Below are 27,075 nucleotides of genomic sequence, written 5' to 3'. Positions count from 1 at the left end.
GTTGACACTAGAGGGAAGAAGGATGATGTAGAAAGGAAACAGAAATTCAGGTCATGTACTCGAAAATTCTGTGATTATATACAGGACATCCAAAGAGACTGAGAGGCTGTCTCTGTCATCTAAATATAAGAATAATAAAAAGGAGAGGTTTAGATTAATCATGAAGCAGCAAGCTTCTAGGAGGGAGGGTAGACTTTATTTAAATCATGAATGGAAGTTGGCACTGAAAATTATGAAGGTCATAACAGACCTTTAATGTAACAAGTGGGAGAACATGCAAGAGTGGAGGGCTTATATGTCCTCTGTGTAGAGTAACTGGAATGCAATATCCTTAACTAGATAACTGCGAGGTAATTAACAGTTAACCAGTAGGAAACAACAGTGGGTGCTGTTTGAATAAGGATATTGTGACTTATGTGGTCTGTCCTCAAAAAAAGAAGGAAAAAAAGACACATTAGTTTATTCTGTTGTTGTGTTTATTTGCTTAGGTGAACATTTTTTGGTGATTGTATACCTCAGAGTTTTTCTGCATCTATGATCTCACAATTTTTACATAAATGTTACCAGAATCTTGGAAACACATGTGTTAATTTCCAAACTATTTCTGACAAGAATTTTAAAGATCATTTACAGTTCTACTTCAGAATCTGTTCTACAATTTTTGAAGTGACAAGTTGTTATTTTCATACGATTATCCTTTGGTATCAATTTCAGTGGACCTTTTAGGAATGCAGTTATGTAGCTTTGCCTAGTCTTTGACACTAAAAAGCAGATTAACAGCAGGTCAGATTGCAACTCCCGCAGAGATATGGGGCAACGGCTTGAATTGGAGTCATGTAGGATTTCAAGGTGAAAGTAGAAAAAAAGTAATTTTGAAGGATTTGTCACTGATGAAGATTTAAATATGAATATTCACATTTTATATATTGATGTGTGTCACACCCCGATCCCTGGTTTATTTCACCCAGAGAGAAGGCAGTGACTACAGTGTACTTCACTGACACACCCTGTCCTGTTCCCTGATCCTGCACGATTTTTCCCCTTCTTCAGAAGGCCATGCCTGGACCATACCCCACAACTTGTAGAATGTTTTAATATTTGGTCTCAAAGCAACAAAACTTGATATAATCTACAAGTCTTAATCAAGCGCTTTTTCAGCAGAAATTGTATTCTCTATAATTCTCCTGTGTGTGTGTTTAAACAGATAGATAGTTAGAAACCAGGAAGTCTATATAACTCTCTCTTGCTTATAATGCATTATTAACTATTCTGTCTGATTGTATTTTCCACATCTTATTCTTACAATGTTCAGAGAGTAAAAATGTCATTCCCAGAGTTGCTGGGGTGGTCATCAAACTCATCTTGCTTTGGGCCTGTGTGCAAGGAGAATGCCTAAGTGAGAATCTGTCTTTTGCAACAGTTGTTCTTCCATGTGAACAACTTCTCAGTATGGAGCCAGGACTGTAAAACAAATTGCCCAGAACGTTTCAGTTAGGTATTTATCATGACTCAACCAAAACATAAATTTTCTATCTAGGTCAGTGCAAATGGCAAAACATGGAATCTTCTGAATCACAGGAAATGGAAGAATGAGAGGGAACTTCAGGGGCTGGCTTGCCTTTATGTAAGGAGACCAAATGAGTATGACAGGTGCTTCCTTGACAAAGTTTCTGGTCTCATTTCTCTCACTGTGATGAAGATCTCATGATCTCCCTCCGCACCTAGTTCTACTACTTGTCTGTTCCTAGAACCAGATTTTTTTCCCCTAATCTAGTCCAAATCTCTCTATGTTCTATGTTGATTAATTATTTTTCAATTATCAGTGTCCAACTTAATCTTTATAAGAAATACATACATATTTATCAAATTCTTTTCATCCTCTTATTTTTTATTTTCTTATTCAAATTTCCTTGTTTGCAGGCTATGTTTCCTAAACTTTGTATTATTTCTACTATGTCTTTATCTGTCTTAAGGTGAGGTATCCAAAACAAGTCATGGAATTCTAACTAGGGTCCTAGTTGTGTATCTCATTGAATGGTTGGAAGTGTACCTTTTGTCAAGCAATAGGATTCTGTAGATCTATACTTACAGGACCTATACTTAGTGGGATGACACAACTCTGATTTCCATCTTTCTTCAGTACAGCTGCTTTGCTACTTATTCCTTTTTATGTATTTGTACACTTGATTTTTTTCTTCTTATATGTCACCTTAAATCCTACTGAAAAAATGCCATTTTTTCAAAAATCTATCATTTAGAGCATCTGTCCAGATGTCTTACACAAACTATACAAAATAAATTCTGTTTCATCATTGCTTTTATTAATGAATATTTCCAAACTCATGTTTCATTCCACTATTTTCTCCCAATTTGTGAGTAAATTGTTGCCAATTTGTTTCTCAGTATGTCTTTTCGTCATGTTACTTTCCCTATATTATTTTTACTAGAACCATATTTCCCTCATTCATTTAGAGAGTGGTACATGGAATAGTGATGAGCTTTATTCAAGTCCAGCTATGTCAAATCTTCTCCCTTCAACCTACTTTAACCAGTTATCCTGACAAAGAGAAGGATTGATTTGGTGTGATTTATTTCTGACAAACCCATGCTAACTTTCTAATATTAGTATACATATCTAAGGTATTTCTCAAGTGGCAGCATCGTTTTCCATTCTTTGATACCACTGTATTCTCCCATTGCTACTAGATCTTGGCCTTTTGACAGATGCTATTTTCAACCATCAATACATTTTTGTTACTTGGCTTTTTTCAACCTGGTTTAAAACCCCTTATTCCAGCTTCTGTATGTCTGTGAGGCAAAAGGTTTATGAACAGGCCACAACCTTCTGCAGCAGCACACTGAAGACTCCAGAGCTTAGACGAGTGTACTCTAAACCCAGAAGATAAATGAAGCTCTCTGCTAGAATTCCTTTCTTGCCAGAGAGCAGTGCAGGTGTTCTGTACTGTAATGTAGTGGCTGCGCTTACTTAATTTCAGGTGACTTTGTGGTGAGAGCATATGTTAAGAAATCAGAAGCACTGTAAAGAGTAGCAAATATGAGAGGAACTTACTTGTGATCATTTTGCTCAGTGAAGCTAGTTTGATCCCGTTACAAGCAAACCATGTTGTACAAGCAGTCCCTTTTGTAAGCTCATTGTTCTCCACATTAGAGCTAGAGGGATTTTTTCACCCTTTGTATTCCTTTTGGCAGGTGAATAAATGCTGAACTCTGTGGTTTTCATTTCTTTCTCAGAACCATTTGACTCTATTGCCTTTTTCCCTCAGGTCTTTGTTGCTGAAAGTAATGTAAATCTTTATTAGTTATGGCTCCAAAGAGATACAAAGGTCTGAGTGCTCTGTCCATTACTAATACTCTGTGCAGATTTTAAAATCATCTCAATGATCGTTTGCTAGAGGGATTGATTTATGGGCAATAAGTTTACAGCTTATATTGCTTACTTCTACTCTATGATAGTTGGGAAGAGTTATATCAATAAGCAGTTGAAAATTATTAAACGCCAGGGAGAGAGAGGGATATATATGGTGAGAGTAATGTCTAAGTATAAAGAGAAATCTACAAAAGTGCGTGTCTGGGCTGGATATTATATAAAGCAGTCTTGATGAAGTATTATAATTTTTAAATGTCTAAATTTTTTTAAGTGTTCCAGAAAGCAAAGAAGAGACTCTGCTAAGAACTAAACAGACCATCTTTAGAATCTTGACTTATTTGCCTCCAAGCCACAGGAAATTTAATACAAACTGTATGGGTTTTCTTAATATAGTCTGTAAGTCCTGGGTAGTCCAGAGAAATATAACAGGGGAACCATCCTACATACTGGAAGCATCTTGCATCATCCATCTGCAAAAATAAAGAAATCTGTAATCTTTTTGGATAAATTCTGTTTTGAGAAATGTTCAGACAGTATTCATATATACGATACCTACATAGGTAGAGGCTACAGGTGCAGTAGTCCTTAGGCAGTATTGTTTTCAGTAGTGTTTTATTTCCTTGTCTTGCTCTTTTGCACACTATAGTCTCTCTCCAGTCTGGGACTGTTAAAGTTACCTGTATAGCAGCAATGTATGTATTGTGAATCTTGATTTTGACAGTAATACTGTCAGAACTCTTTTGGTTTGCCACTAATTTTCAACATCTGAAGGGGTGGCTTTCATGCAGCTCCAATAATTTCTATGTATGCCTCTAAAAAGAAGAAAACATGCATTCCAGTTCGTTGATGCCATAGAGTAGAGGAATGGATGATTAAGTTCAGTGTTTATTGTCAGGTTAAGTATTTGCCATGTAGCTGTAAAGATTTCTGGCTCAGATTAACATTATACTGTTGTCTACTTCATCTTTCCAGTTAGTGTGGAAAAGTGTTGTAAGCTATTTTCCAAATGAAGAATGAGGAGAAAGATTAATCTTACCTATGCCTGATGAAGAAGGATTCTGTTGATATTTCCAGATCATTTTAACATTGCGTTTGTAGTTTCTCTTTGGAACTCCTTTATCACTGCAGTAAAGATTACCTAATTGTACATTTCTTTTCCTCATGTTTTTATTTTAGTTGGAACGAAATTGTTCTTTTTCCTTCTCAATCTAGTCTTGGTGGAGCAGGATGTCCAATCGGTTCCGCAAGCTGAAGCTGACTCAGACCTTGCGCCATGGATTTTCTTCCAATCAGTTTGGGCCTTTTCCTGATGAACCCGAATCTTCATTAAATTCCACTATGAAAGCAGTTCCACAGAGTGACACAGACTCCTCTGGAACTACTGATGCTCCTATGGCCTGGGTCACAAATAACACAGGTAATGATAAATCCAGAGTTGTCTGATAGGAAGTGAGCTCTTACGGGATAGTCAAGATGATGGTATTAGTTCTTCTTGAAAGGTCACAATTTCTATCTGTATGGTATAGAAAGAGATACATTTGTACTCCTGACAGTTGATAGTGCTGAATGTTGAGGGCAGCCTTGTTTCAGCAGGGAAATGCTACAGTAGCAATGGTACTGCTTTGTAGCAGGAACCCTTAAGTTTGTCAGGAATGGACAGCTCACTCAAGAATTGTTGCTGTCCTCAATAAAACAATTTATATGGTGAAAATATGTGTGTGTAAAAGAAATCTGAGGAAAAAAAGTTCAGAAAAGCCCAAATTATAAAGAAGACTTACTGAAATTGTACAGCTCTCTGTGCAAAAGTCCCACAGTTTGTAATGTGAAGAAAGACTACTGACTTAACTTTAACTTAGGTATATGAGGCATCAGTGGAAAATGTGATTCTCCGTGCTTACTGAAGTTACAGCTGCTGAATGTTTCAGAATGGTTGTACTAGCTGAACATAGAAATCTTTTTGAACCATAATGTTTCTGTAGTTCTGTCCAAACAAAAGCTATCCTTAAAAATAAAAAGCAGGGGCATGCAGACTATAAAACTTCATTTATCTATTTTTCAGGTGTGAACACTGCAAAAGGAGGGAAGGATGATGAATTACTGACAACCATGGTATGTTGAGCATTCTTGGCATGTGCAGAAGATAATGCAGTTAGTGTTTTCTTGTATTTTTTGTTTGTTTGTTTTACTTTTGCTTTGTTTTGGGTTTTTTTTTTTTTTTTTGTTTGTTTGTTTTGTTTTGTTCTGTTTTGTTTTGTTTTACATGCTATCCAAGTCACCATTACAAAGAGAACTATCACTGGTTGGTAGTCACTAGAGCAGAACTGACAAGCTGTGATACATATGTTGTTCTATAGACTAGGAGGTACTACAAATAGTACAGTATGACAGCTCTTGATGAGTTAGCCTTATTTTTGTATGATCAGCAATGAATTAGTAAAATAGATTGACTGAATGGCTGATTACTCACTGACAAGTGGTATGCTGTGAGCATGAAACAGCAATCTGAAAGTAAGAAATAAAATAAACCATGAAATCGTTTGGGATGTATATTTATATTATTCTGTTTCTTCTTTTGTTGTGCTTTATCTTCAAGTTCTCCTACAGGTTACTCCATGGAGATATCATTAAAATTGGTTGGTGATCTTTTATTTTCTCTTTTAAGAAGATTGAGTAAATTTTGATAGGATTCACTGGTAGAACTCCAGGGAGCCAGTATCACTTGTCCTGCTCTTTTCTTTTTTTCCTGGAGAATACATGTAAAGCAGGAACAAACAGTTGTTCAGTATTTCCAGGTGTCTTATCTAGGAGATCAGAGAGGACAGCCTTACCAAGCATCCTGTTTGTTATTTCTTTGGAAGTTGCTTGTTAACATTCCTGTTAAAACTGATGAAGAAAGGGACAGTTTGTGCCACTTCGTGAACTGTATTCTTTGTATTGAGTGAATGAGTTTACTTGTGCCAATATGTACCTTGGATTCCGTCTGTTAATATGTGCTGCGCATCTTCACAGATGGTACTCTTATGTCTCATTTCCATTTAATTTTGTTTAAAAATGCATTTGACTCCATCTTTTTATTTAACTTTGAAACAGCATCATTAGCTCCCAATAACGTTCTAAGAAGAATCTCATTTCTGTTTTCCCTTCTTTTTTTTCCTCTTCCAGTTGAGAAGTAGTGCTCCATTTACCAGGCTGCCTAGTGATAAATTGAAAGCAGTGATACCGCCTTTCTTACCACCCTCAAGTTTTGAGCTTTGGAATTCTGATCGAACACGAATCAGCAAAGATGGCAAAGCTGAACAGATGAGAACTGCCTGGCCACAGAGAGCAATCAAGCATGATTTTAACAGTAGTGGGAACTCAGATGTAGTAAGTAAATTAAATGTGTACAAATAATGCTGTGTGTTATTATGTCCAGGGCATGCTGGCTGGTGAACCACATCACTTCTGTGTTTAGAAATGATTTTGAAGTTATTTTTTTAGTAATGGCTTCTCCTCTTAAGGTCTGCTTTTTAGGAAGAATACGTACCTCTATGGGAAGAATGTAAATGGTGTGGAAGCTTTCTGTGAAATAAAATGTCTCGTTTGATGTTCACTGGAACAAATGACTAGCCATAAGGAATTCTTTGCAAACTGCTAAAGTGACTGTTGCTTCCACCCATGTGTATTAGTTGCCAAAGTAGGCAGAGTCATTCTAGTGTATCAGAAGCTGCTCTAGTTCTGAAGATAACCTGTGGGAGTAGAAAAAAAAGTTTCTCAGTTTTTTAGGAACGGGGGGGAAGGGAAGAAAAACTGCTGAGATACGTTGTATGCAAAAATATCCTAACATAATATGCTGAGAAGTTTAGTAAGTGATAAAATTTTAGCAATTAATGATCGTGTGGCCTTAACAATCTTGACAACCTTTGCTCTCCTAGTTGCTCATAGAGAAGATCCTACTTGCCTGAAATTGGACTCTAATATCCTAGTAAAGTTTATTTTACTAGTCCAGAGGTGTATTCCTGTCAGTTCTAGAAATGGGACAGTGAAGACATTTTAGAATGATTTTTTTTTTTCTGTCTTCCTATTTTAGGTGAAAGTTAGCTTAATACCACCAGTAAAGGAGGTTTAGGTGGATTGTGGTGCACTAGGGCAGGCTGGATGGGGCTTTGAGCAACCTGGTCTAGAAGGAGGTGTCCCTGCCTACAGCAGGGGAATTGGAGCTAGGTGATCTTAGTGGTCCTTTCCAACCCAAACCATTCTATGTTTCTATGATTAGAAGGGAATTGATCTCAGGAAGGTAAGGTTTGATTTGTCATTCTAAAAATGACTGTAGTAATGTAAGTGGTAGTTGGCTCACATCTATAAAGAGATGAGCAAGACATCTAAAGGCGGACTAGCCACTAGCTACTTTTCTGTAGGGAAAGAAATGTGTTACTCGTGGAATAGGAACGAGGAGAGAAATATTCTAAGTCAGAGCTGGAAGAAGTTATTTGAGTAACAAGGTAAGAAGCATAAAAAAGGTGAGCTTCAGGAGTCATATATCAAATGGTTGGCAGTGTGTATGTAAGGAGAATTCAAGCAAGTTGCAGATATGGTTGAGCATTTGGCTAGCATAAAGGTATATCTTTATAGCATCAATTAAAATAGTCAAGAAAATGGTGCAAGTAGATGTTTACACTGAAGAGAATATGAATATGCAGTTGGAGGAGAGAAAGTTTGTGTTGCTTGTTGCAGCTTCGTTAGTAAGAAAGAAGGATTTTAAGGCTGAGAAGGAGGTGGTAGCTGTTCTGTAAGATAGGAGAGACAAAAAAGAATTCTGCATGAAAGAAGTTTTACTCTTTTTTTTGCCACTAATCATAATTTTTTCTATATTATTTCTCAGGTGCGTTGCATCTGCTCATTTTATGTTGGCCAAAGGTTAAGGAGGATTAATACCTTTATTATGATGTCATTTTTTCATTGAAGACATATTCAATATACTATGTACATTTACATAAATACAGATTTTCAACATGTTAAATGTGTTTGTATAAATGTACATACATATGCAAAGTAAGAAAATTTTGGATATCCTTCTGTTTCTTCATAGAAAGTTCCTGAACTTAAAATATGTGGAATAGCAATTGAAGTTTAATTTTTCTTTTGCTTAAGGAAGAAAGATAATTTTTTTTTCTTCTGCAGACATCTGTTAGCAAAGGTACGAGACCAGTCAAATTACCAGCATTTGCAAGAAGACCTGCATCTCCTTCAAATTCTACAAATTTCAACCATTCTCCTCATTCTTCTGGTGGATCCAATAACATTGCAGGAATTAATAGACATGGAGGAGAACTGCATAACAGATCAGGTACCACGCTGCTATCGTTTTTAATACAAAAGTCACTTGAACTTGATTCACCCAAAAAACAAAAGCAGTATTTCTAATGATGTTGGAAGATATTAAACCTCTTCTGAAGTCTCCTTTAGCTGCACAATCAACATTTCTATAAAGTGTTGGAACAGAAGTGAACTTTGGACACCTACATAAGGGAGCAAAAGCCTCACATCTGTTGCAGGAGTCTCATGGGTTAACTCTTCTATCAGAAAAACTTTTTTATTTTATTGAATCCACTCCTGGTGGATCAGATGTATACTTGTCCATTACAGCATGTATTTAATGGAGCTTACATATGTGGGGGTTGAAACTAGATGATCTCTGTGGTCCTTTTCAACCCAGGCCATTCTATGATTCTGTGATGTGTGGCTTGAATTGTATCTGCCACCTGTAAAGAAAATACAGTAAAGCAACACTGGAAATGTATCCAAAGAGGATGAAAGTCAGCTACATACGTGTGTTTGTGCTTAAACAAGGTTGGCTCCTCTCCTCTCATAGTTGGTTTTTGGCTCCTTTGCTGAAAGTTGCTGAGCAAATCTGAACCCTCAAGTTCTCTCTTACTTACACAGTCAGTTCTGAAGTGGGAGTGAATGATGAAGAGAGGTGAATTGAGTATTAACAGACTTTTAAAATTGATGGTCTCCTTGAGTCTTGGGTTTTTTTGTTTGTTTTCCTTAGGTGGCAGCGCAGACAATGTTTTATCACAGATTGCAGCCCAAAGAAGAAAAGCAGCAGGCTTACCAGAACAGAAGCCCAGCCAACACAATAGTCCAGTCCAGGCAACTCCTTCCTCCACCCTGTCTGATACACAGTGTGCTCAAACAGTTGGCAATGGACACGTAGTAAAGGTACAAATGAATGTAAGTTTTTTTACTTCTAAATTGACTTATTTTAATAGGTCACATGTCAGTTGTGGGTGCTTGATAAGTACAGCTCTGTGACATTGCGCAGCCTAAAATTAATTAATTAACTGCTACAGCAGTGGAAATATTACAGCTTTACAAACTTTTCTTTTAATTACAAATACTCAAAGGGTCATACCTAATAATGAAATACAATTTTGCTTTATTATTGATTTCACTTTCTTTTACAAGCAGTAAAGGTAATACTTTATTTTGAGGTATATATGTTCTGTTATTTTGAAGTCATATTTCTTTGGACTTCCATCCTTGACTTGTAATTGAGTCTTGAGTTTTACTTATTAGTTATTCCTAAGCTTTCCTCTGAAGCTGTGGAAAGCTTCCTTCCAAATTCACAACCTGAATGAAGAACGTTAGATAACGGGTACCAGGATCTGCTCATCCCAACAGTATGCAGATACTGGTCCACAAGGTGCTGTTTTTAAACAGTATAAACATCAAGATGTCATAACCAGAATCAGGTTTTGCTCACAAGCACTGGATATCTTATCCGTGCTGACTTTCCTGTGGATTTCCTGAAATAGCTTTGCCCTCATGACCTGCCCATTTTTGTGTGTGGACTTTGAAGCTAATGGCTGCATAAAGCAAAGTTTTTAAGGATGAAGATTTATAATCTTCAAACTCTGCACAGAGGCATGTTAAAAAGCAGCATTCTCGCAGAAGATGTGATATACTGTTGTGAAATACGTGTTTGATCACACAGGAAAAGTTTAAATTTCAAACAGCAAGAGAAAGAAAGCACGTAATTTGGAGTTTGGTTCTGAATTCCTTTATTCTGCAACTGTTAGTACACGTGACAAGAGAAAAACTTCTCAACTTTTTCTTGTGTAATCTCCAGACAACTCTTTTTTCTGTTTTGTTTTCTTCGCATGTTCGTAAGATTCTTCTCAGAGTTTTGCCTGAAAAAACAAAAATGGCTGTAATGTAAAATTATTACATTTGCTCTCTCATTCTGTGATGTCTTCTATGGGAACAGTAAGGAGTAGGCATGTTTAATAAGTGAAATTTTGATGTTAAACAAAGTCACAAAGTTCTTTGGTGATTTAATAAGCGAAAATTCAGAGGGCAACAGTCAGAAAAAGAAAAATGTGCAACTACCAATGCCAGAATAGTTTCCATGAACAGTCACTGTGCGATCGATCTGTCAGCCCTGATTCTGAAGGGACTACCAGTCATGTTTTAAAATTGAGATTAAGAGCTAAAAATCTATAACTCTGCTGGACTCCAAAAGCTATGGACTCATAATCTTTCCTTTCTTTCTACTCCACATAACTGCTCTGCAGGTTATAAATGATCTGTCTCTTTCTTTCTAGTAGACAAAGTCACTTTATTATCCTCTTCCCTCCTTAAAGTCTCCCCTGCTGAACAGGTACCAAACGCTTTTTTCTTTCAGAGGTGGTTTGACCAATATATTTCTAATTAAACTGTCAGCAGTTGCTCTCAGCTTGTTTTTGTCTTGGAAATAATTTCAGAATTGCTTATACACCCAAAAAATCATACTTTTTTTCCTAGTTTCATTAGTTAGCCTATTAAGATATAATATCTGTGCCTGTAAGCTTTGACCTGCTGATCATAAGGCAGACTTCTTACTGCTGCCAGTAAGAAGTTTAATTATTATTCACGCTCACAGTGGAAGATGTTAGGAGATAAAGAAGTAGTGAGTAATGATGCACTGTAAATCATCTTCTGGGAATGCAGTTCATAATTCTCTTGAAAAGATTTTTGAATAGAAATTATGCTAATATGTTAGGCAACAACTCTTCAGTGCTCTTTGCTCAGATGTCTGGATGAAGTTAGATTTACCCATCAATAACAAAACATGTTATTGGTGTGGATCTCACTATAGATGTTCACTTATCACCTCTGAGATGATTTTCTGGACAGCAGTGTCTGCTGGGAATACTCAGTTACACAGGAATCCATGCTGGCTGCAAGACCTTAAGCAGCCCACTTTGTTGTAATAAGCAGCATTTGGAAACTGTTGTGTCCTCCCATTGAGATTATGTTGTCTAAATTTGGAACTGATCTAAAAAGTGCCGTGAAGTTAAACTGATCAATTTGCAAATGCTGTCTGTGAGAGACTGTACAAGCCTTAAAGAAAGGAAACAAAAAGCTGAATTATAATTTACAGGGTGATGTAATTTGGATAAGTGCAGACAATACACCAAAGGAAGAGCATTCTACAAATGTCAAATTATAGACTAGAGAGAGAAATTTGGGGTTAGGTAATAATCAAATTTGACGATTGACTGCAAACTTTCATTCCAGCAAAGCAGGGGGTTTTACTGTACCTGCAACTTGATTTACACTTGCTACGTAGTTCAGGTTAAATTAAATGTTATTTTAAAATAGTGTCTGATACACTCTGAGAAGCTTTAATTAAGGATTTATTTATTTAATTAAAATACAGAATAAAAAAGACCTGTGTTATGTTGACCTGAGTCAAAATAATGTCACCTTTTAAATGCAAACTAATTATAATGCTTATGTAGAGAATTGCTTTATGAAAAATAATTTTCCTGTTCCAAAACTGGGGCCTTCTTGCATGTGTTTTCCTTAAGGAATTTGAGAGAACAGACTCTTACCTGGGATAAATCAGTATTACTCAAACTATTTCAGTATGAATCAAACAGATACATCCACTTGTGTCTACTTGCTCTGCAGAAATGATTCTATGAATTAAACACTTTTTTTTTTTTTTTTTTCTCCCTGAAATAATTATGTTCTTAACTATAGCAAAAAACAGAGATGAGCAAAAGACCTCCATCTGGGACTTCATCTACTTCTAAAAGCACATCACCAACGCTCACACCTTCCCCATCACCCTCTCCGTCTCCTAAGGTTCACAACATGGAGTCCTCTCTCTCTTCTTCTCACAGACAGGCCAAGAGCAATGGTTCCAGCAGTGGTACTATTACAGAAGATGGTAAGTAGATCACTGCCATTATAGGTGATTCATTTATCAAGAGTACATAGTGTTTAAAACTGTAATTGTACTGGACTATTGTCTCTCTGCATGAGAGTGAGAACATTTTCTTATGTAGGAAAAAATATTTCAGTGTTTTCTGCTATGAGATTTGCATTCCAGCAGTAACAGTGGGTGTTCATCTTCCAAAAACTGTGATCGCTTCCATTCTGAGGGAGATGATTAATATCCTAAAGCTATCATAGAGCATGTATGTAAGTAGGCCATTTTTATGGCATGTCCTTTCTTCCCCCATTTTCTGGCTTAAATGTGTTTTTCCATCACTTACTAAGGGTAGAAAACTTCTCTCCAAATTTGAAATGAAAATATGGTTTTAATAAATTCAGTGAAACGCATTGTTACAGAAAGACAGTTTGGATGCATACCAATTCATACATTTCCAGTGAGATTATTTATTTTTAACTTGAATTTTTAGGTCTAAATTACAACTTTTATTTTTAGAAGTCCTCTTGCTACAGGATATTTGGACATAGAATATCAACTACTTAATTTTTTTTCTTCTGTAAACATTCAAAAAAATGAGAAAAATAACATCACTCAAAATCTATTAAATAAGAGATGTGGATACTTTTATCTGGTTTCTACAAGAGGCAGATGTCCTATATTTACTGTGGTTGCTTTTTGTTTGTTTGTTTGGAAAGTGTCAGGATTGATTTTTATTTTCACTTACACTAACTTTCTACTGGCACTGTACTTCCCTGTTTAACCTAAAGGGAGGCATTATTTGACCCACTTTCTGTCCTCTTATCATGTCCTAGTTGTAACATATTGTACTGACTACTGGAGAAAATCCTTTCACGCTTCAGTTAGTGCCATTTTATAATAACGACTTGATAACAAAAAAGTTGTCAGGTTAGAAATATAGAGAGAGGAAAATAACTGATTCTTGGAAAAGAAGAGGAATTCCCCAAGCTTCAGCTGTTATAATCTCACCTTGAGAAGCAGGGCTTTATGACAGCACCACTAGTGCTATGATACAGCAAGTTTCTTGTGTAGTAGAGGTATAGGCTGTCAGGAGCTGAAGTAGTTCTGGGTTCACTGTGCTTGTAAGCATTCATACTTGAGCGGTCTTCTTTCAAGGTCTTCTCTTATTGTGAGTTAATTCATCAGTAACAGCTCAGAGGCCCAGCAGTAATCAGAAGAGTAAGTTGTGCAGTGTTAACTATTTCTTATTTCAAGTAAACTGAAATTAATTTTCCAATTCATTTTCTTCGGTCATTGCTTGAAGGACCAGTAGGCAGTGTGATTCAGAAGTGTGCATGGTTTTTTCTTAGGTAACCACTTGGTGGACCATCAACAACTTTTTCCTATTCTGAGAACCAGTGATGTGGAGAATCATGAAAGAAGAAACCATATGAGAACAAAAGGAGGAGGTGAAAACTTGGAGAAAGGTAACTCCACCTTGCTTCTGTAGAACAGTACTGAAGAGGTGCTAAATGTGGCAGAGCTGAGAGAGCCCATGCTTTGTTCAGGGATGTAGATAAGAAGACTAGATATGTAAAACAAAACTTAGAGAAAAAGTGAAGGAGAAACAACATGCAATGCAGGAATTACAGAATTGAGAGGTTTCTGGTTTTGTTCCAAACTAGTATATAATACGGGAACAGGAAGAGGGAAAGAGGAAAAGAAAACTTGAAAATACTGTCTAAGTTTGTGAAAAGTGTTAATTGTTGTCTATGACAGCAAAGCTCTAGATTTAGAAATTCTGGAAGTTTCTTCCAGTATCATAGGCTATAATGAAAGCACACCAGGTGGGCTGAAAATTTAGAAGGCTAGCCAACAGCCTAAAAAGAAAGAAGAGGCTAGCATTATATCTGAGGGCCTTTGATGTAAGTTCTATTTTATTTCTTTAAGATGATATTTTTTGTCAAACTGTGTGAAGAAATTCTCGTATCATGTTTTTAAAACCAGTTACTTTTTCACATGGGTTAACCTCACCTAGGGCACTTTTAGTGTCTTTTAGCCTGACACCATGCCAGCCTTTACATGTTAAGCATATCAAACAAATTGTCAAAAATAAGACTCAACTGCAGTTATCACTTCAGTTTTCGATGGGCTTTTCTATGTAAACAAAGGATTTCCAGAATGGTGAACAGAAATGTCTGTGCATCTCAAGATATCTGATGTCTTTTGAGAAGCTTAGTGAAATTCTCTTTCTAGTTTTTAATGACAAAGAAGGAAATAAAACCAAAATATATTTGAAAATGGAATGGTGACATCTTTGCAATGAAAACAAGCTAATATGGGGTATATTGTATTAAATATAGTTTTGTTGTATAATGTTTTCACTCATGTTTTTTCACTCAGAGGATGGTGATGCACTGGAACAGGTTGCCCAGAAAGGCTGTGGATGCTCCATCCCTGGAGGCATTCAAGTCCAGGCTGGATGTGGCTCTGGGCAGCCTGGTCTAGTGGTTGGCAACCCTGCACATAGCAGGGGGGTTGAAACTAGGTGATCATTGTGGTCCTTTTCAACCCAGGCCATTCTATGGTTCTATGACATGATTGTATGATATGTTCTTCATTTTATGTTGACTTGTTAGTTCAGATGATCATTTTGGTAATACATTAGTTGTTTGTGACGCCGTAACAGTAAAAATAAACAGAATCCTGAGTTCAGAGAAGTACTGTGTAACCAAGAGAGGTAATGGTGAGTTATTCTAAAACTGCAGTTGTTTTTTTAACTAGGTAATCACATTTCAAAGTGTTTTAAGAGTTGCTATCAGGTCCTTCAGCTTTTAAGTTGCTTAGACTTTGAGAGGAAACTCAATATCCAGACCTGTTAACCTGGGAAGGTAATCTTGTGAACCTTAAATTCTGCCCAAGTTTCACCTTTGTTGGACTTCAGCTATGTGTGTTCAAGACTGTATGTCAGGTGCTTGAGCAGAAGAGATTTGGATATACCCTTGTTGTATCAATGGTTTGAATAAGTGAGTGGGTAAGTGCTTGCTCTACATTTTAACTTCTTGAATCATGCTATGGAAATTCCTCATTCACTTAATTGCCTGCTTGAAGAATTTTGATGTATAGACAGCCTGACCTGACCTGAATCAGCCATCCAGGGCCAAGCACCTGCATTTTTGGCATTAAAGCTGTCCTCAAAAGTTGGTTTATTTAGGATTGTTTTTATGAGGACGAAAGGAGGATACAGCAAAAGGATTTCATCCTACCAAGGTATGGCTAGATAGAATTACCATAAGACAGTATTTTTATTTTTGATGCAGAGTAAATGTGATTTGGTTTATGTTGCAGTATGTCACGGTGTGGAATATATCATTTGATAATATATCCTCAGCAGTTAACACTGGAGAGATCAATACCACTGATCTTTTCTGACCCCTTTTTTTTTTCCTGATATTACAGATGAGCTGACTGGCATCCTTAAAAAATTGTCCCTTGAGAAATATCAGCCTATTTTTGAGGAACAAGAGGTAAATCTTTTTTAAAAGGTTTCTTTTTTTGCTGTTTCGAAAAAGCATGGCATGACACACATTGCATTAAAATTATGATCCAAAATCTCAACTTAAAAATTAAAGTTTTATAACCATTTCTAGTTGCAGAGAGGACCTTGAAACATGGACTGAAGTGATATTCCTGGAATTCTCCAGGAACGTATCAATGCTTTTTACACTGAATCTACAATTTTGTTATAGATAGATGCCTCAGATATTTTTTCTTCCATTTTTACATCTTGCTTTCTCTATATATGTCCATATCCAATGGGGCTGAACAGTTTGTAGGACATGCTGTATCACTTCTGAAATCACAGCTGGAACCTCACTTGCAGCTGGAGAACAGCAGGCTGTGAGTCTCTGAGATGGTTGCTTTCCCTACTTTATCCACTATGAATAAGCAGAAGGTGATTTTAAACTGGAGAACTTGAGTGTTGTTGTAGATGAGACCTGTAACAGTGACTTACCTGAAATTAAAACAAACAAACAAAAAAGTGAAAATGAAAATAGTTCATGTCAATGTTTAAGACATTAACAGATGCAAGCAATCATTGCATGTTTATTTGTTGGAAGGCAGAGGGCAGTGAATGGACATGTAATAAATTGCCATTGCTGTGGATTCAGCACCACACACACTGGGCTTATTATTGTTCCCTAGAGTGATAGGGAAGGAAGCATTTTGTAGAAATGCTTTTGTGTGCAAAGTTTCTCTCAATATGAGCTTATAGATGTTTGTTTTTATCACAGCTTTGTGGATGTTCTGATACAATATAACTGATACATGAGCAAACCCTAAATTTTCCTTAGGAGACAATGAAAAAGTACACACAGTATTCTGAAAATTCAGCAATGCTTTTGAAGGGGAGAAAAACCTTAGTCTGTCCAACAAACAGTTACAGTAAGGAAAAGACTGTGCTTTTCAAAAGACCAATAAAATCCATGAACATTTAAACTATATAATAACAAACAACTGAAGTATTAACAGCAGATTTAAAATTCAACAGCAGAGTGGAAAAGTAGGTACCATTTGAAGCTGTCAATTCATTAAAGTTTTTTGTGTGCACAATATAGAATCTATTTCCAGTAAGTTTACACCATTTTTAAAAAATTCTATCCTTCAGGAGTGAATCTTACCTGGGTAAACACTTTTTCCTTTTTCACATGTAGGTGGATATGGAAGCCTTCCTTACTCTTACTGATGGTGATCTGAAAGAGCTGGGTATTAAAACAGATGGTTCAAGGCAGCAAATCCTGGCAGCTATTTCTGAACTGAATGCAGGAAAGGTACGTTTTGAAATATGGTACTTAATAAATTAATTCCATGTTTGATTGTATTAATAATTGAATACATGTTTGGAAATTCAATTGCGTATGTTAGCTAGAAAAGTGAAAGGAATGTTTTCCAAAGAAGACATTTAACATGCTTATTGAAGAATACTTTCTTTTCTGGTACCACCTGTTTTATTTCATGAACTCTTCCCTAGCTCAGTAACTGTACTGTTCTTTTACAGAGTTTTACAAAGGCAAATATATTAAAAGCTGACACTAATGCAAATGTTGGTCACGTTACAGTTAGTGAACATTGATTTTAGTGACACTAAGTTGAACGTGATGAAAAATGTCTCCATTTTTCCTACCAATTTTTAATTTTTTGGAACTAGACAAACAATCACTTCTTTCATTTCTCACTTTTTTTTTTTTTTTTCTGCCTTGACACGTATACTAGTGGTCTAGAGATGGTGTACAAGAAGCACTGTTCATGTCAGAGAAATTATGGACTGGAGAATCTCTTTAATTTGGACTGCTGAACTACTCGGCTGCTTCTTGAAGTTTTAGGGTTCATTCTCTCTCTGATATTGGAAGCTCACATAAACAAAACATAAAGATAATTCCCCAAGGTGAGATCAAAAGCAGCAGAGATAAAGCTACAAATTTGGAGAGGAAGATGATGCTCCATGCTGTTATAGCCATGAAGAAAATCCTGAAAATGCTTTTACTGCTGTCTGACAGTTTCACGAGACTGCAGAATTTTCTACATACCTGGGAGAGAAGGATTTGATATTATTCCTCATAATGCACTGTGACTCTCTGGATGTAGAAATACATATTTTCCGTGTTTTTGTGAACTTACAATATTTTTTTTTCCTGAAACAGAAATACTTAATTTGTTTTCTTTTTTCACAGGGACGAGAGAGACAGATTTTACAGGAAACCATACACAACTTCCACTCTTCCTTTGAGAGTAGTGTTAGTAACACACGGCCTCCTGGTCATTCCCAGAGTAAGTACCACCTGACATCAACTGAATGACATATTATTATTTCTAATTAATGTTAGTTAGAGGACAGAATGTGAAAAACAAGTTAGTTAACCATTTTCTCTGTTTGATGCATATCTGTGTCTTTTATTGAGATTGTAGAAAAGATTTCGAGGTAAGAAAAGAAGAGCTATTTATAAGATCTGTGCACACACTTCAATATTATTTGAAATGAGCATAAGATTTTTGTTTTGCATTTATTATTATTGAACACAGAAAATAGATATAAATATAGCAAACTGAAGTATATGATGAAGAGCAGCAGTAAGAGGTGAGTTTCTGTATGATATAGGGTTTTTGGTTCTTTTTTTCATAATGTTTATATGAGACAATTTCCTTTAGTGTGATCAAGTAGATGCAATATATTTGAGGTTTGCAATTTAGCATATTGGCTTAAACAGCTGTTTTGATTATGTATTTATGTATGTATGCATTTATTTTGTATAGGTAATATTTTTATATGACTGCCTGTAGGTGCCTTGTTTAGAATGTGCCCATTCCAACTACCGATGTTAATTGCTAACCATGGCAATGGCTAGCAAAACTAAAACTGCATTTTAAATTTTATATCTGTAATCAAAATGCACGGAAAGGTGTTCTGACATGCATCAGCTAAATACATTCAGCACAGTCACACATAGATGTTAAAGCTTTAAATCTCTGCCCTGCTAACAGTCTGAGCAAAAGACAGATACACATCTGTTAATCAAGGTCAAGGAATTGGATGAAACTTATTCCTATGTGTATTTCTGGACCTATGTTTTAGCAAGAACATAAAAGCATTGAATGGCCTTAAGAAATTTACCCTCTTAAGTACCTCTTACTCTCCTTCAGTTGCTTATTTTCCACCTTGCATCCACTCACAAAAGTACTACGCTTTTTTTGTGGTTATGCTAAATATTTGAGGTATTGTGTGCTTTAGCAGTCCTACGTAGTGCACGAGTCTCAGTTGTTCCAATCTCGATCAGCTGAATATCATTAAATATGTGAAAGCAAGTTAAAACTGTAGTTGCATTGCTGTCTTGGTGAAAACTGGTCACTGCTGAGGTAGTTAGTCAATGTGAGCTACTTTCTGGATTCTGTATAGTCTGCATGACTGAAAGCCACTGTCAAGTATCACTGAACGCATTGTGCAGCTTGCTTCCTATTCTCAGAGTAGTCAGCATGTGTGGGAACTTCTGGATGCCTCTTGATAACATCCCAGACTTGAAAAGCCTCTTCTGTAGGTACTACTAGGTGAGCAGAAGCCAATACTTGGAATTTGATAAAATGATGCAGTGAACTGGAATTACTCAAGAACTGAAGAAACATACAGATGTAAATTGTCTTCAAGCAACTTGCTGGTGTCTTGAAGATAGCAGAAAACACTATTTGTGGCACAGAGCTGGGGAGAATGTTGTTTTGTAAGAATGAGGCAACAGTTGCTCCTGTTCAACAGAGATCTCGCTTTTGGATTATTGTGTGTGAGAGCTCCATGAAGTAGATTTGGCTGAGATACAGCAACAGAAGCAATAGCAAAGGAAGTGAACATGTAGGTAAAAGAACCAGGTAAGCTGCTTTTTATTTTAAAAAGTAGCAGTGGGACCTTTACATTGTCTCTGGAACTTGAAGTGGTTTCTAGGAAGGTGTAATATTTTAGAATATAACAGCATCTGTTCAGAGTGGGATCCAAAATTCACACAGTCACGTACAGCTGTATCATCTGGTCTCATCTGACATTTGTGTAAAGAGCTACTTGCTTTCACATCTTCCATTTGTTGTGAACTTACCATGTCCTTTGTCCATTTCCAATTATTCTACTGGATCAGAAGCTACAGCAGATGATTTGTTCCTTCTTCACTGCCTCCATGCCACAGATGATTTTATAGATATCTGTGATATTCTTCCTTAGCTGTGTTTCTTTTTCCAGATGGAAGTCTTGGAGGCTTCTTAAACATTCCCTATACCATAGTTTTTCTGTCTTCATTTCTTTTTTCCAGTATATCCTTTTAGATTTGAAGATACGAGCCTGACGTAAAATACTCAAGATGTAGGCATACTGTTGATTTACACTTGATACAGTAATTTCTTTTCAGTTATCATCTCTATTTTCAGTTCTCTTACCTTTTACTAGTTACTTCTATTACTTTGTTTTTTTAAATACAGTGGAAGACTGAATTGGTACTCATTGGAACTGTGTGCTACAGCCCAGATCATCTACTGAGTGTGAGCTAAGAGGGCATTTTATATAACCATTCATAAGTTGGTTTTTTTGGGGTTTTTTTTTTTTTTTTGGTTTTGTTTTTTTCTTTTTTTCTGTATGCCTAATTTCATATTAGCTCATTTTTATCTTCATCTGATTTCATCTGCCTTGATACTGTCTGGTCACTGAAGTTTCACAAAGTCCTTTTTCCACTTCGCTGTTTGCCTTTGTTTTTGTTTATGTGGATAACTTAGGAAAAATTGTCATTTGACTCCATATGCCCTTTCCCAAATCATATGTTGAATGTCCATAGTCCTCTGTGAAATGCTACCAGTGAATCTCTTCACTGTGGAAAATCACTGTTTAATCTTCTGTCTTCTGCCTTCTTATCTATTCTTTATCCACACAAGAAATGTTTTTACTCTGTGGATTCCTTGTCTTAAGAGCCAGCCTTGGAAACTGCCAAATACCTTTTAAAAATTCAGCCATCAAGTGGATCTCTTCTGTGTACAATATTGCTGGCACCTTCAAGAAATTCCAGTAGGCTGGTGAGACGACATCCAATTCACTCTTTTGATACTTTTCCACAACATTTCAGAGGTTCATTATTTCAATTCTTTGTTCATGCTTATTTTCCCTCCTGCTACTTGCCTTCTCTGTGGTCTGTGTTTCCCTGGATCTCCGCTGGAATCCTTGAAAAGATGAGCATCATTTTTTATCAGTTCTGTTACCTGGCAATTTAAACAAGAATCTGCTCCCCGTTCTCAAAAGTTCAGCTGCTTAATCATTGACTTCCTCTAGAACTTGTGGCTTAGCAGTTTGTTACTTGCTTTGCCTATTTCTTTCATCACCTTTTTTAGCAGTACTTCAAGTTAAGAGTCCTTGAAATTCCACATAAAAAAGGCTTCTTTATGTGAAATGGGAACTTTCACTAGCTGTTCTATAGTAAATACATTTAGTTTTTGGTGTTAACCTAATCCAGTAGCTCTTATTGCCATCTAATAGTTGGATGGCATCTTGGCATCTCAAACAGGTTACTTCCTCAGAAATGTTTGAAAAATATATGAAATGTTTATGCTTTTTGCATGGTTCACTGCCATTGCTTTTTCAAGAGCTCTTTCTAGGCACATTGAGCAGTATTAGAAGAAAAGCTGCTTGATGATTCTCCCTTTCATGATGTAGATTGTGTGATAATAATATACTACTCTTTCAACTGTGTCAGTGTCACTGTTTCATACTTATCACTGTGATCTCCTCAGTATTTTGAGTCATTTTAAAACTTAGTACCTAAAATGGTGTGGCTGCAAGTGTAGCTCTGCTTTTATGAACTTTCTAGGCTTTAGAGATGTAAAGATAATGCAGTGAGATCTGAACATATCCATAAGGCTCAGAAATAAAAAAGCAGGGGAAACAAAACTAACTTCTCACTTCCTGAGAAAAAAACCCTCAAAATTATCGTAAGCCTATAGACCAATTACCATCACCAAACCTGTGATTCTCTACAACTTCTACAGTCTTCCCACCCAGCTCCAGTTCCCTAGAAAATGCCCCATTTCCCACTGCCCAGGCTCAGTCCCTCTTCTGCTGCCACTGGTGTAAGAACTGTTGGTGCTTTTCCAGCCTGGTTCAGTATACCAAGCAATAGAAACAGAAAAACGTGTAGATGAATGTTTCAAGAACAGAAAATAGAACAGGAGTAATTGTGTTTACACTCCTAAGAAATGCAGTAGAAGGAAAAATATAATAGGCAGAAAAGGTAAAAGCAGTGCCATCAGCAATAAAGGATTGATCACATAACTGATTTCATGCAACAGGTTTGGTTAGAGAAGATACCACAGCTTCTTCTTACAGGATTTTTGGCTGTTCAAACTCAATTGCTAGCTTTTGGAACCTCAGCTACCTTCTGATTGAGCACCTCCTGCTGAGGTCTCTGCTTCAGAGCTCTCTGTGATATTCGCTACAAGAAAGTAGAAAAGTTGTCAAGTGTATATTGGGTTTTGGCAGCTGAGCTGTTTCAATTATAGTCAAGTTCACCACTGGGAGAGAGATTACTTTGTGCATCAGGTTCTGTTTTATCCCTGGGGCTGGCACTGAGATGCTTCTTTGCAGAAACAATAGGCTGTAACATGTAATCGTTTTCTGTCAGAATGATATTGAGATCTTCCTTCTTGGCCCCTGCCAACGATACCAGATTAGGCTGAATGTCCAGGCTGCAGGAGCTCCACATTTTAAATCCGTGCCTGAATTACATAAGACAAATGATTACTCTGGGTATAAATAATGCAGTTGTGTATAATTAACAAATGGACAGTTAGAAGAGTGGAGTGGTTAGGATGGTATTTTACAGGTTTATAGTTAGAAAGATTATCATGGTAGAAAGAGACAATCAAAAATAAATGAAATGGCCACCCATATCCTAGGCTCCCAGAAGAAAACTCCAAAGGGAGGGATCTCCAGAAAGAGATCCTTCCTCATTAGCAGTCAGCCCCTAAATGGGGTCTAGGAGAGGTGCAGCCTGACTCCACTCCTTTTGGTCACACAGGTGAATTGCCTTCACCTGTGCTCCCAGGGCTGACTCAGTCCTTGCCTCAGGTGATCAATCAGTGGTTTAGGCCGTGACTCAACAATTCCCATACAAGTGGCTTCTGGACACGTAAGCCAGTAGGATTTAGGGTGCCATGGTTCTTCTCCCTGTTCTGAACAGGCAAACAGTACTTGTATGAAGAATGTTGTCTTGTTATCCTTATTAATGGAAATTAATCAATGACCTTCAGAAAATTCTGCTGAAATTAATTCTTTCCAAGTGTAAACCTTAAAGAATTTTTGACTTTCTAAAGAAAAGAAAAAGCTTAACATTTTCCTAATGTGTTCTAATCACAACAGACAGGTTTTTGTTCCTGACAAGAGAAACTGCATACTAGGAAGATGTTGCTTTTTAATAACCTAGTGAATGTTTCAGAAAGAACAGATAAAACCACAGTACTAGATTGCTGCTTCACTATTCAAATTTAGAGCAGATGAGCAGCCTGTGGAGGCATGAGGAAAGAGGAACTGCTCTGCAATACAAAAAATTCTGCTTCACTGAGATAGGAAGCAGCAGCATAAAGTCTGAATTTCTTAGAAAGCTCTGGATTGAAGAAATGGTACTGTCACAGCATTGCGTTAGTATGTTGAGGCAATGTTTTTGCTTATGTGATTCTAGTAAAGGAGCAAGTCAGAACTTTTTGAATACCCAGCTGCCAGGACTGATGTGTAGGGGATTACTGTTGGTCAAGATCTACTCATTCTTCAAAGAGTTGAACATAGCTGACACTGATCTAGAGGTTCATAGAGATAAATGACATGAAAGGAGGGAGAGCTGAATCTCAATACAAACATGCCAAATCAGAAATAAAAAGATGAAAAAAAGCTCATATGGATTAAATGATATTACAAGAAAAAAAAAAAGAAAAAGCAAAATAACTCAAAAGAATATGATTTATTCCTGAAAAGTAGAAATTGATTCCATGCACGAAATACAAAATTAATGTAAGAATGTGTTAAATTTCAGCCCCGTGATGAAAAAATGGAAGTAAGTATTTAGTGGAGCTCCCTTCTCCAAGTCTGAAACTTGTAACAGAATTTGCCACTGCAAAAATGACATAAAAAAGCAGGAGGACATCCAAAGACAGTACACCAAAGGGCATAGTCTTTTTTTTCCTAGGGCATTTTTTTGTTATTCTAATTGTGAAAATATAAATAAAGGTTTCCTGGAGGTAATGCTAACTGCCAAATAGCTTAGTTTCCTTTCTAATATCAAATTTATTGAAATACATGAAAAAAAAAATTAACCTCATTTATCTGCCTATATATAACCTCATGCTGCCCTTCCCCACCTACACGTAGCACTTTTGTTGTAGCAGCTGAGAAGAAAAGGGAACACCTTATCATCAAGCAGTTACACTGAACAAAAGAATTCATTGAATATTCTACAGATACACATTAAGTGAAGTATAACTCTGCCTATGAAATATGATCCCATTCAAACTGTGATAAATAATATCTTCTTTCAGTAATTCTGATCTTCCAGTTTCTCCTTATGTAATACTGTGTGTTGTTTATTGATTCACACATACATATCTACAGGTACTCATGCAGGCATTTAAAAATGTGATGTAATAAAGTGGAAGAGAACAGGGAGCAGTTAGTGTATTTGCTTTCCACCTTAGGATTCAGAGTCAAAAATAACAAATAGAAATTATCCAAAGGAGGGAGTTAGAGACATTACAAAATAAGAGCAAAACTGTATAGATGTGTAAATGGAAAGATGCATATTAAGAAAAGAGAAAGGTTTGTGGCAGCAGATGGCTTTTCATATGTTCTCTTTACAGGAGTGGGCTTAAGATGAGTAAAATGAATTACAGGGTCAAGCTGTTGGGGTCAGGTGTATCAATGAGACTGGGAAACATGAACCTGTTTGTGCTAACTGTGGAATTTGTCGGTCTTCTTTAAAGTAAAGCTTTGAGTCTCATTGTTTGCAAGTTGTCAGATGTATTTATTTATTCTTTTACAGCACCTGGCTGCTCCATAAAACCACAAGAAGCTGTCGCTCCTAAGAGGTAGCTACTGGAATAAAAAGAGATTTTGATCTTATAGTGACGTCTGGGATCCAGCTGAGTAAATCCAAGCATACAAATGAAAATTTGAAACTTTAGTCCTCAGTACACCTGTATAGAACTTTATGAATTAATGTTGATGATTCCAGTCCTACAAAGCCTCAAAGAAAGTAAAAGATTGCTTTTGTATTTCCACCTAAGAGTTGAATTGTTCAGAGCTTCCATGGTTTGGATTTTAGAAGAAAGGAAAGCAGAAAGAATGAAGATGCATGTTTTCTTCCTAGTCTTCACTGCCCAGAGATGAAGAATCCATGGGAGGCCCCTGTAGGCAAGATCAAGAGCAACAAAAGCATGGAAGAAGGCACGTAAATCACCAAGTAGAAAAGTGTAATGGTTTCATGAGAAGGAATATAAAGGAAAAGTAATGCTGCATTCTTCATTAACTGAAATTCACTTTATCTACTCAATATTTAGAGATTAGAACAGTAAAAGTAAACACAAAATACCTGTTTGTAAAAATAGCACTTTATTTAAGAAAATGCGTTATCTGTCATGAATATTTAAATATAAATACTGTTAAAATATTTTATATTGCCAGTCTGTTGTTTTGAGAATAAAGCCATTTAACTGATATTGGCTGTTTTTCTTGAACGCTAACACTAGCAGATCCTCAAAATGTTTTTAGAATTTTTTGTTAATTTTTGAAAGGATGTGTACAGAAATTTTGAGTGAAAGTAATTTTCTGTTTAGTAAATACAATTTTTGTTGATCAACTAACATACAAGTTACCTGAAAACTATGATTCTATTTTCATTTTTTCTGAAAACTCAGAAATATTTTCCTTGACCACTGTTTGAGATCAGTGTGCATATGGTGGTACTGATGCAGGTAATGTCAAGAACTTCCAGTGCAGAAGATTGATCTCAGTTACCTCCACATCTAAAGATTCTGCCTTCCTCCTCTTCACTGTACTGGTTTTAGTGGAGTTTAGCAGGCAAAAATAGAGGTAGAAGTAAGCATGGGGATAAATAGAGATAACAGCAGCAGTGAAAGTAATGATGCTCTGCTTTCCCTCAGGTTGCTCTAGGTTGGGCAGCTGATTCTGTGATGGCTTCATTGATTTGTCTACCTGGGGTACTGTGCCAAGGTGCCAAGAGCAAACAGCAGAGCAGCTGAGCTGTGCCAGGGAAAAGCCAGTAAAGAGTGCTGATTTGGCTTTTTAGTTACTTAGAATTTTATTTTCATTAAAAATGTCAAAACAGAATAACTTTCAGAAATTAAACCTTTTTGAAAATACATGTTTAACTGTCAAATGAGTTAGCTAAGGAGGGAAACATTTTTATTAAGAAGGAACTATTACTAGCTGTTTAGAGGAAGACAGGGTGAAAAGTGTGATATGGTATCTTTGCAGAGAGTATGAAAGAATAAACAGCAGGGAAGAAAGGTGGAAGTAAGAAGAAAAAGAAGAAAAGTGTATTGGTAAAGTATGTCAACTGTGCCTGTCTGTGTCTGTATGAAAATGTGAACTGCCTTTGAAAACAAAAAAGGGGCAGATGAATTCTGAAACAAGTGCTTCCCATTGGTTGCATGTGACACAAAAGCTACCAGTCCTGTTATGTCAGTCTTCAATATTAATTTGTGGCTTGCTACGTTTTTTTTTTTCTTTGCAAAATGTTATACTAGTGCTGCAGTCCACATTCACAAGTGCTAATTCTGGCTGTGTCTGCTGTCATGCATTGGTGGGGTAGAGAGGTCTCCCTGTCTGTGATAGGGTTGCTTTTGAGTCATATCTGCAGTCACTGGCCTGGCCCTAAGGCAACCTCTGACTTCTGGAGTTTCATAGCATGATCCACCTACACACTATTGTCTTACTAAAGTACTT

At 36.5% G+C, this 27,075-nt stretch overlaps 1 protein-coding gene across 3 annotated transcripts in view; it reads left to right on the top strand.

Annotated features, from left to right (window-relative positions):
- Nucleotides 1-25,824, top strand: part of ANKS6 (ankyrin repeat and sterile alpha motif domain containing 6) — a 41,302-nt gene extending 15,478 nt beyond the window's left edge. The window contains exons 7-17 of one of the 3 annotated variants that reach the window (XM_419064.8): nucleotides 4,601-4,805; nucleotides 5,448-5,497; nucleotides 6,551-6,754; nucleotides 8,549-8,714; nucleotides 9,420-9,589; nucleotides 12,398-12,587; nucleotides 13,922-14,038; nucleotides 16,011-16,078; nucleotides 17,267-17,383; nucleotides 18,284-18,380; nucleotides 25,151-25,824. In XM_419064.8, the coding sequence (XP_419064.5) occupies nucleotides 4,601-4,805; nucleotides 5,448-5,497; nucleotides 6,551-6,754; nucleotides 8,549-8,714; nucleotides 9,420-9,589; nucleotides 12,398-12,587; nucleotides 13,922-14,038; nucleotides 16,011-16,078; nucleotides 17,267-17,383; nucleotides 18,284-18,380; nucleotides 25,151-25,200 (1,434 nt within the window). In that variant the 3' untranslated portion in view covers nucleotides 25,201-25,824. The other 2 variants (XM_004935173.5, XM_025147784.3) reach the window with 2 other exon arrangements.
- Nucleotides 25,825-27,075: the final 1,251 nt, after the last annotated feature.

The sequence above is a fragment of the Gallus gallus genome, chromosome 2 (genome assembly GCF_016699485.2).
Source record: "Gallus gallus isolate bGalGal1 chromosome 2, bGalGal1.mat.broiler.GRCg7b, whole genome shotgun sequence".
Classification (NCBI taxonomy): Eukaryota; Metazoa; Chordata; class Aves; order Galliformes; family Phasianidae; genus Gallus; species Gallus gallus.
The sequence above is the reverse complement of the archived record's forward strand: the minus strand, read 5'-3'. Positions and strand labels throughout refer to the sequence as shown.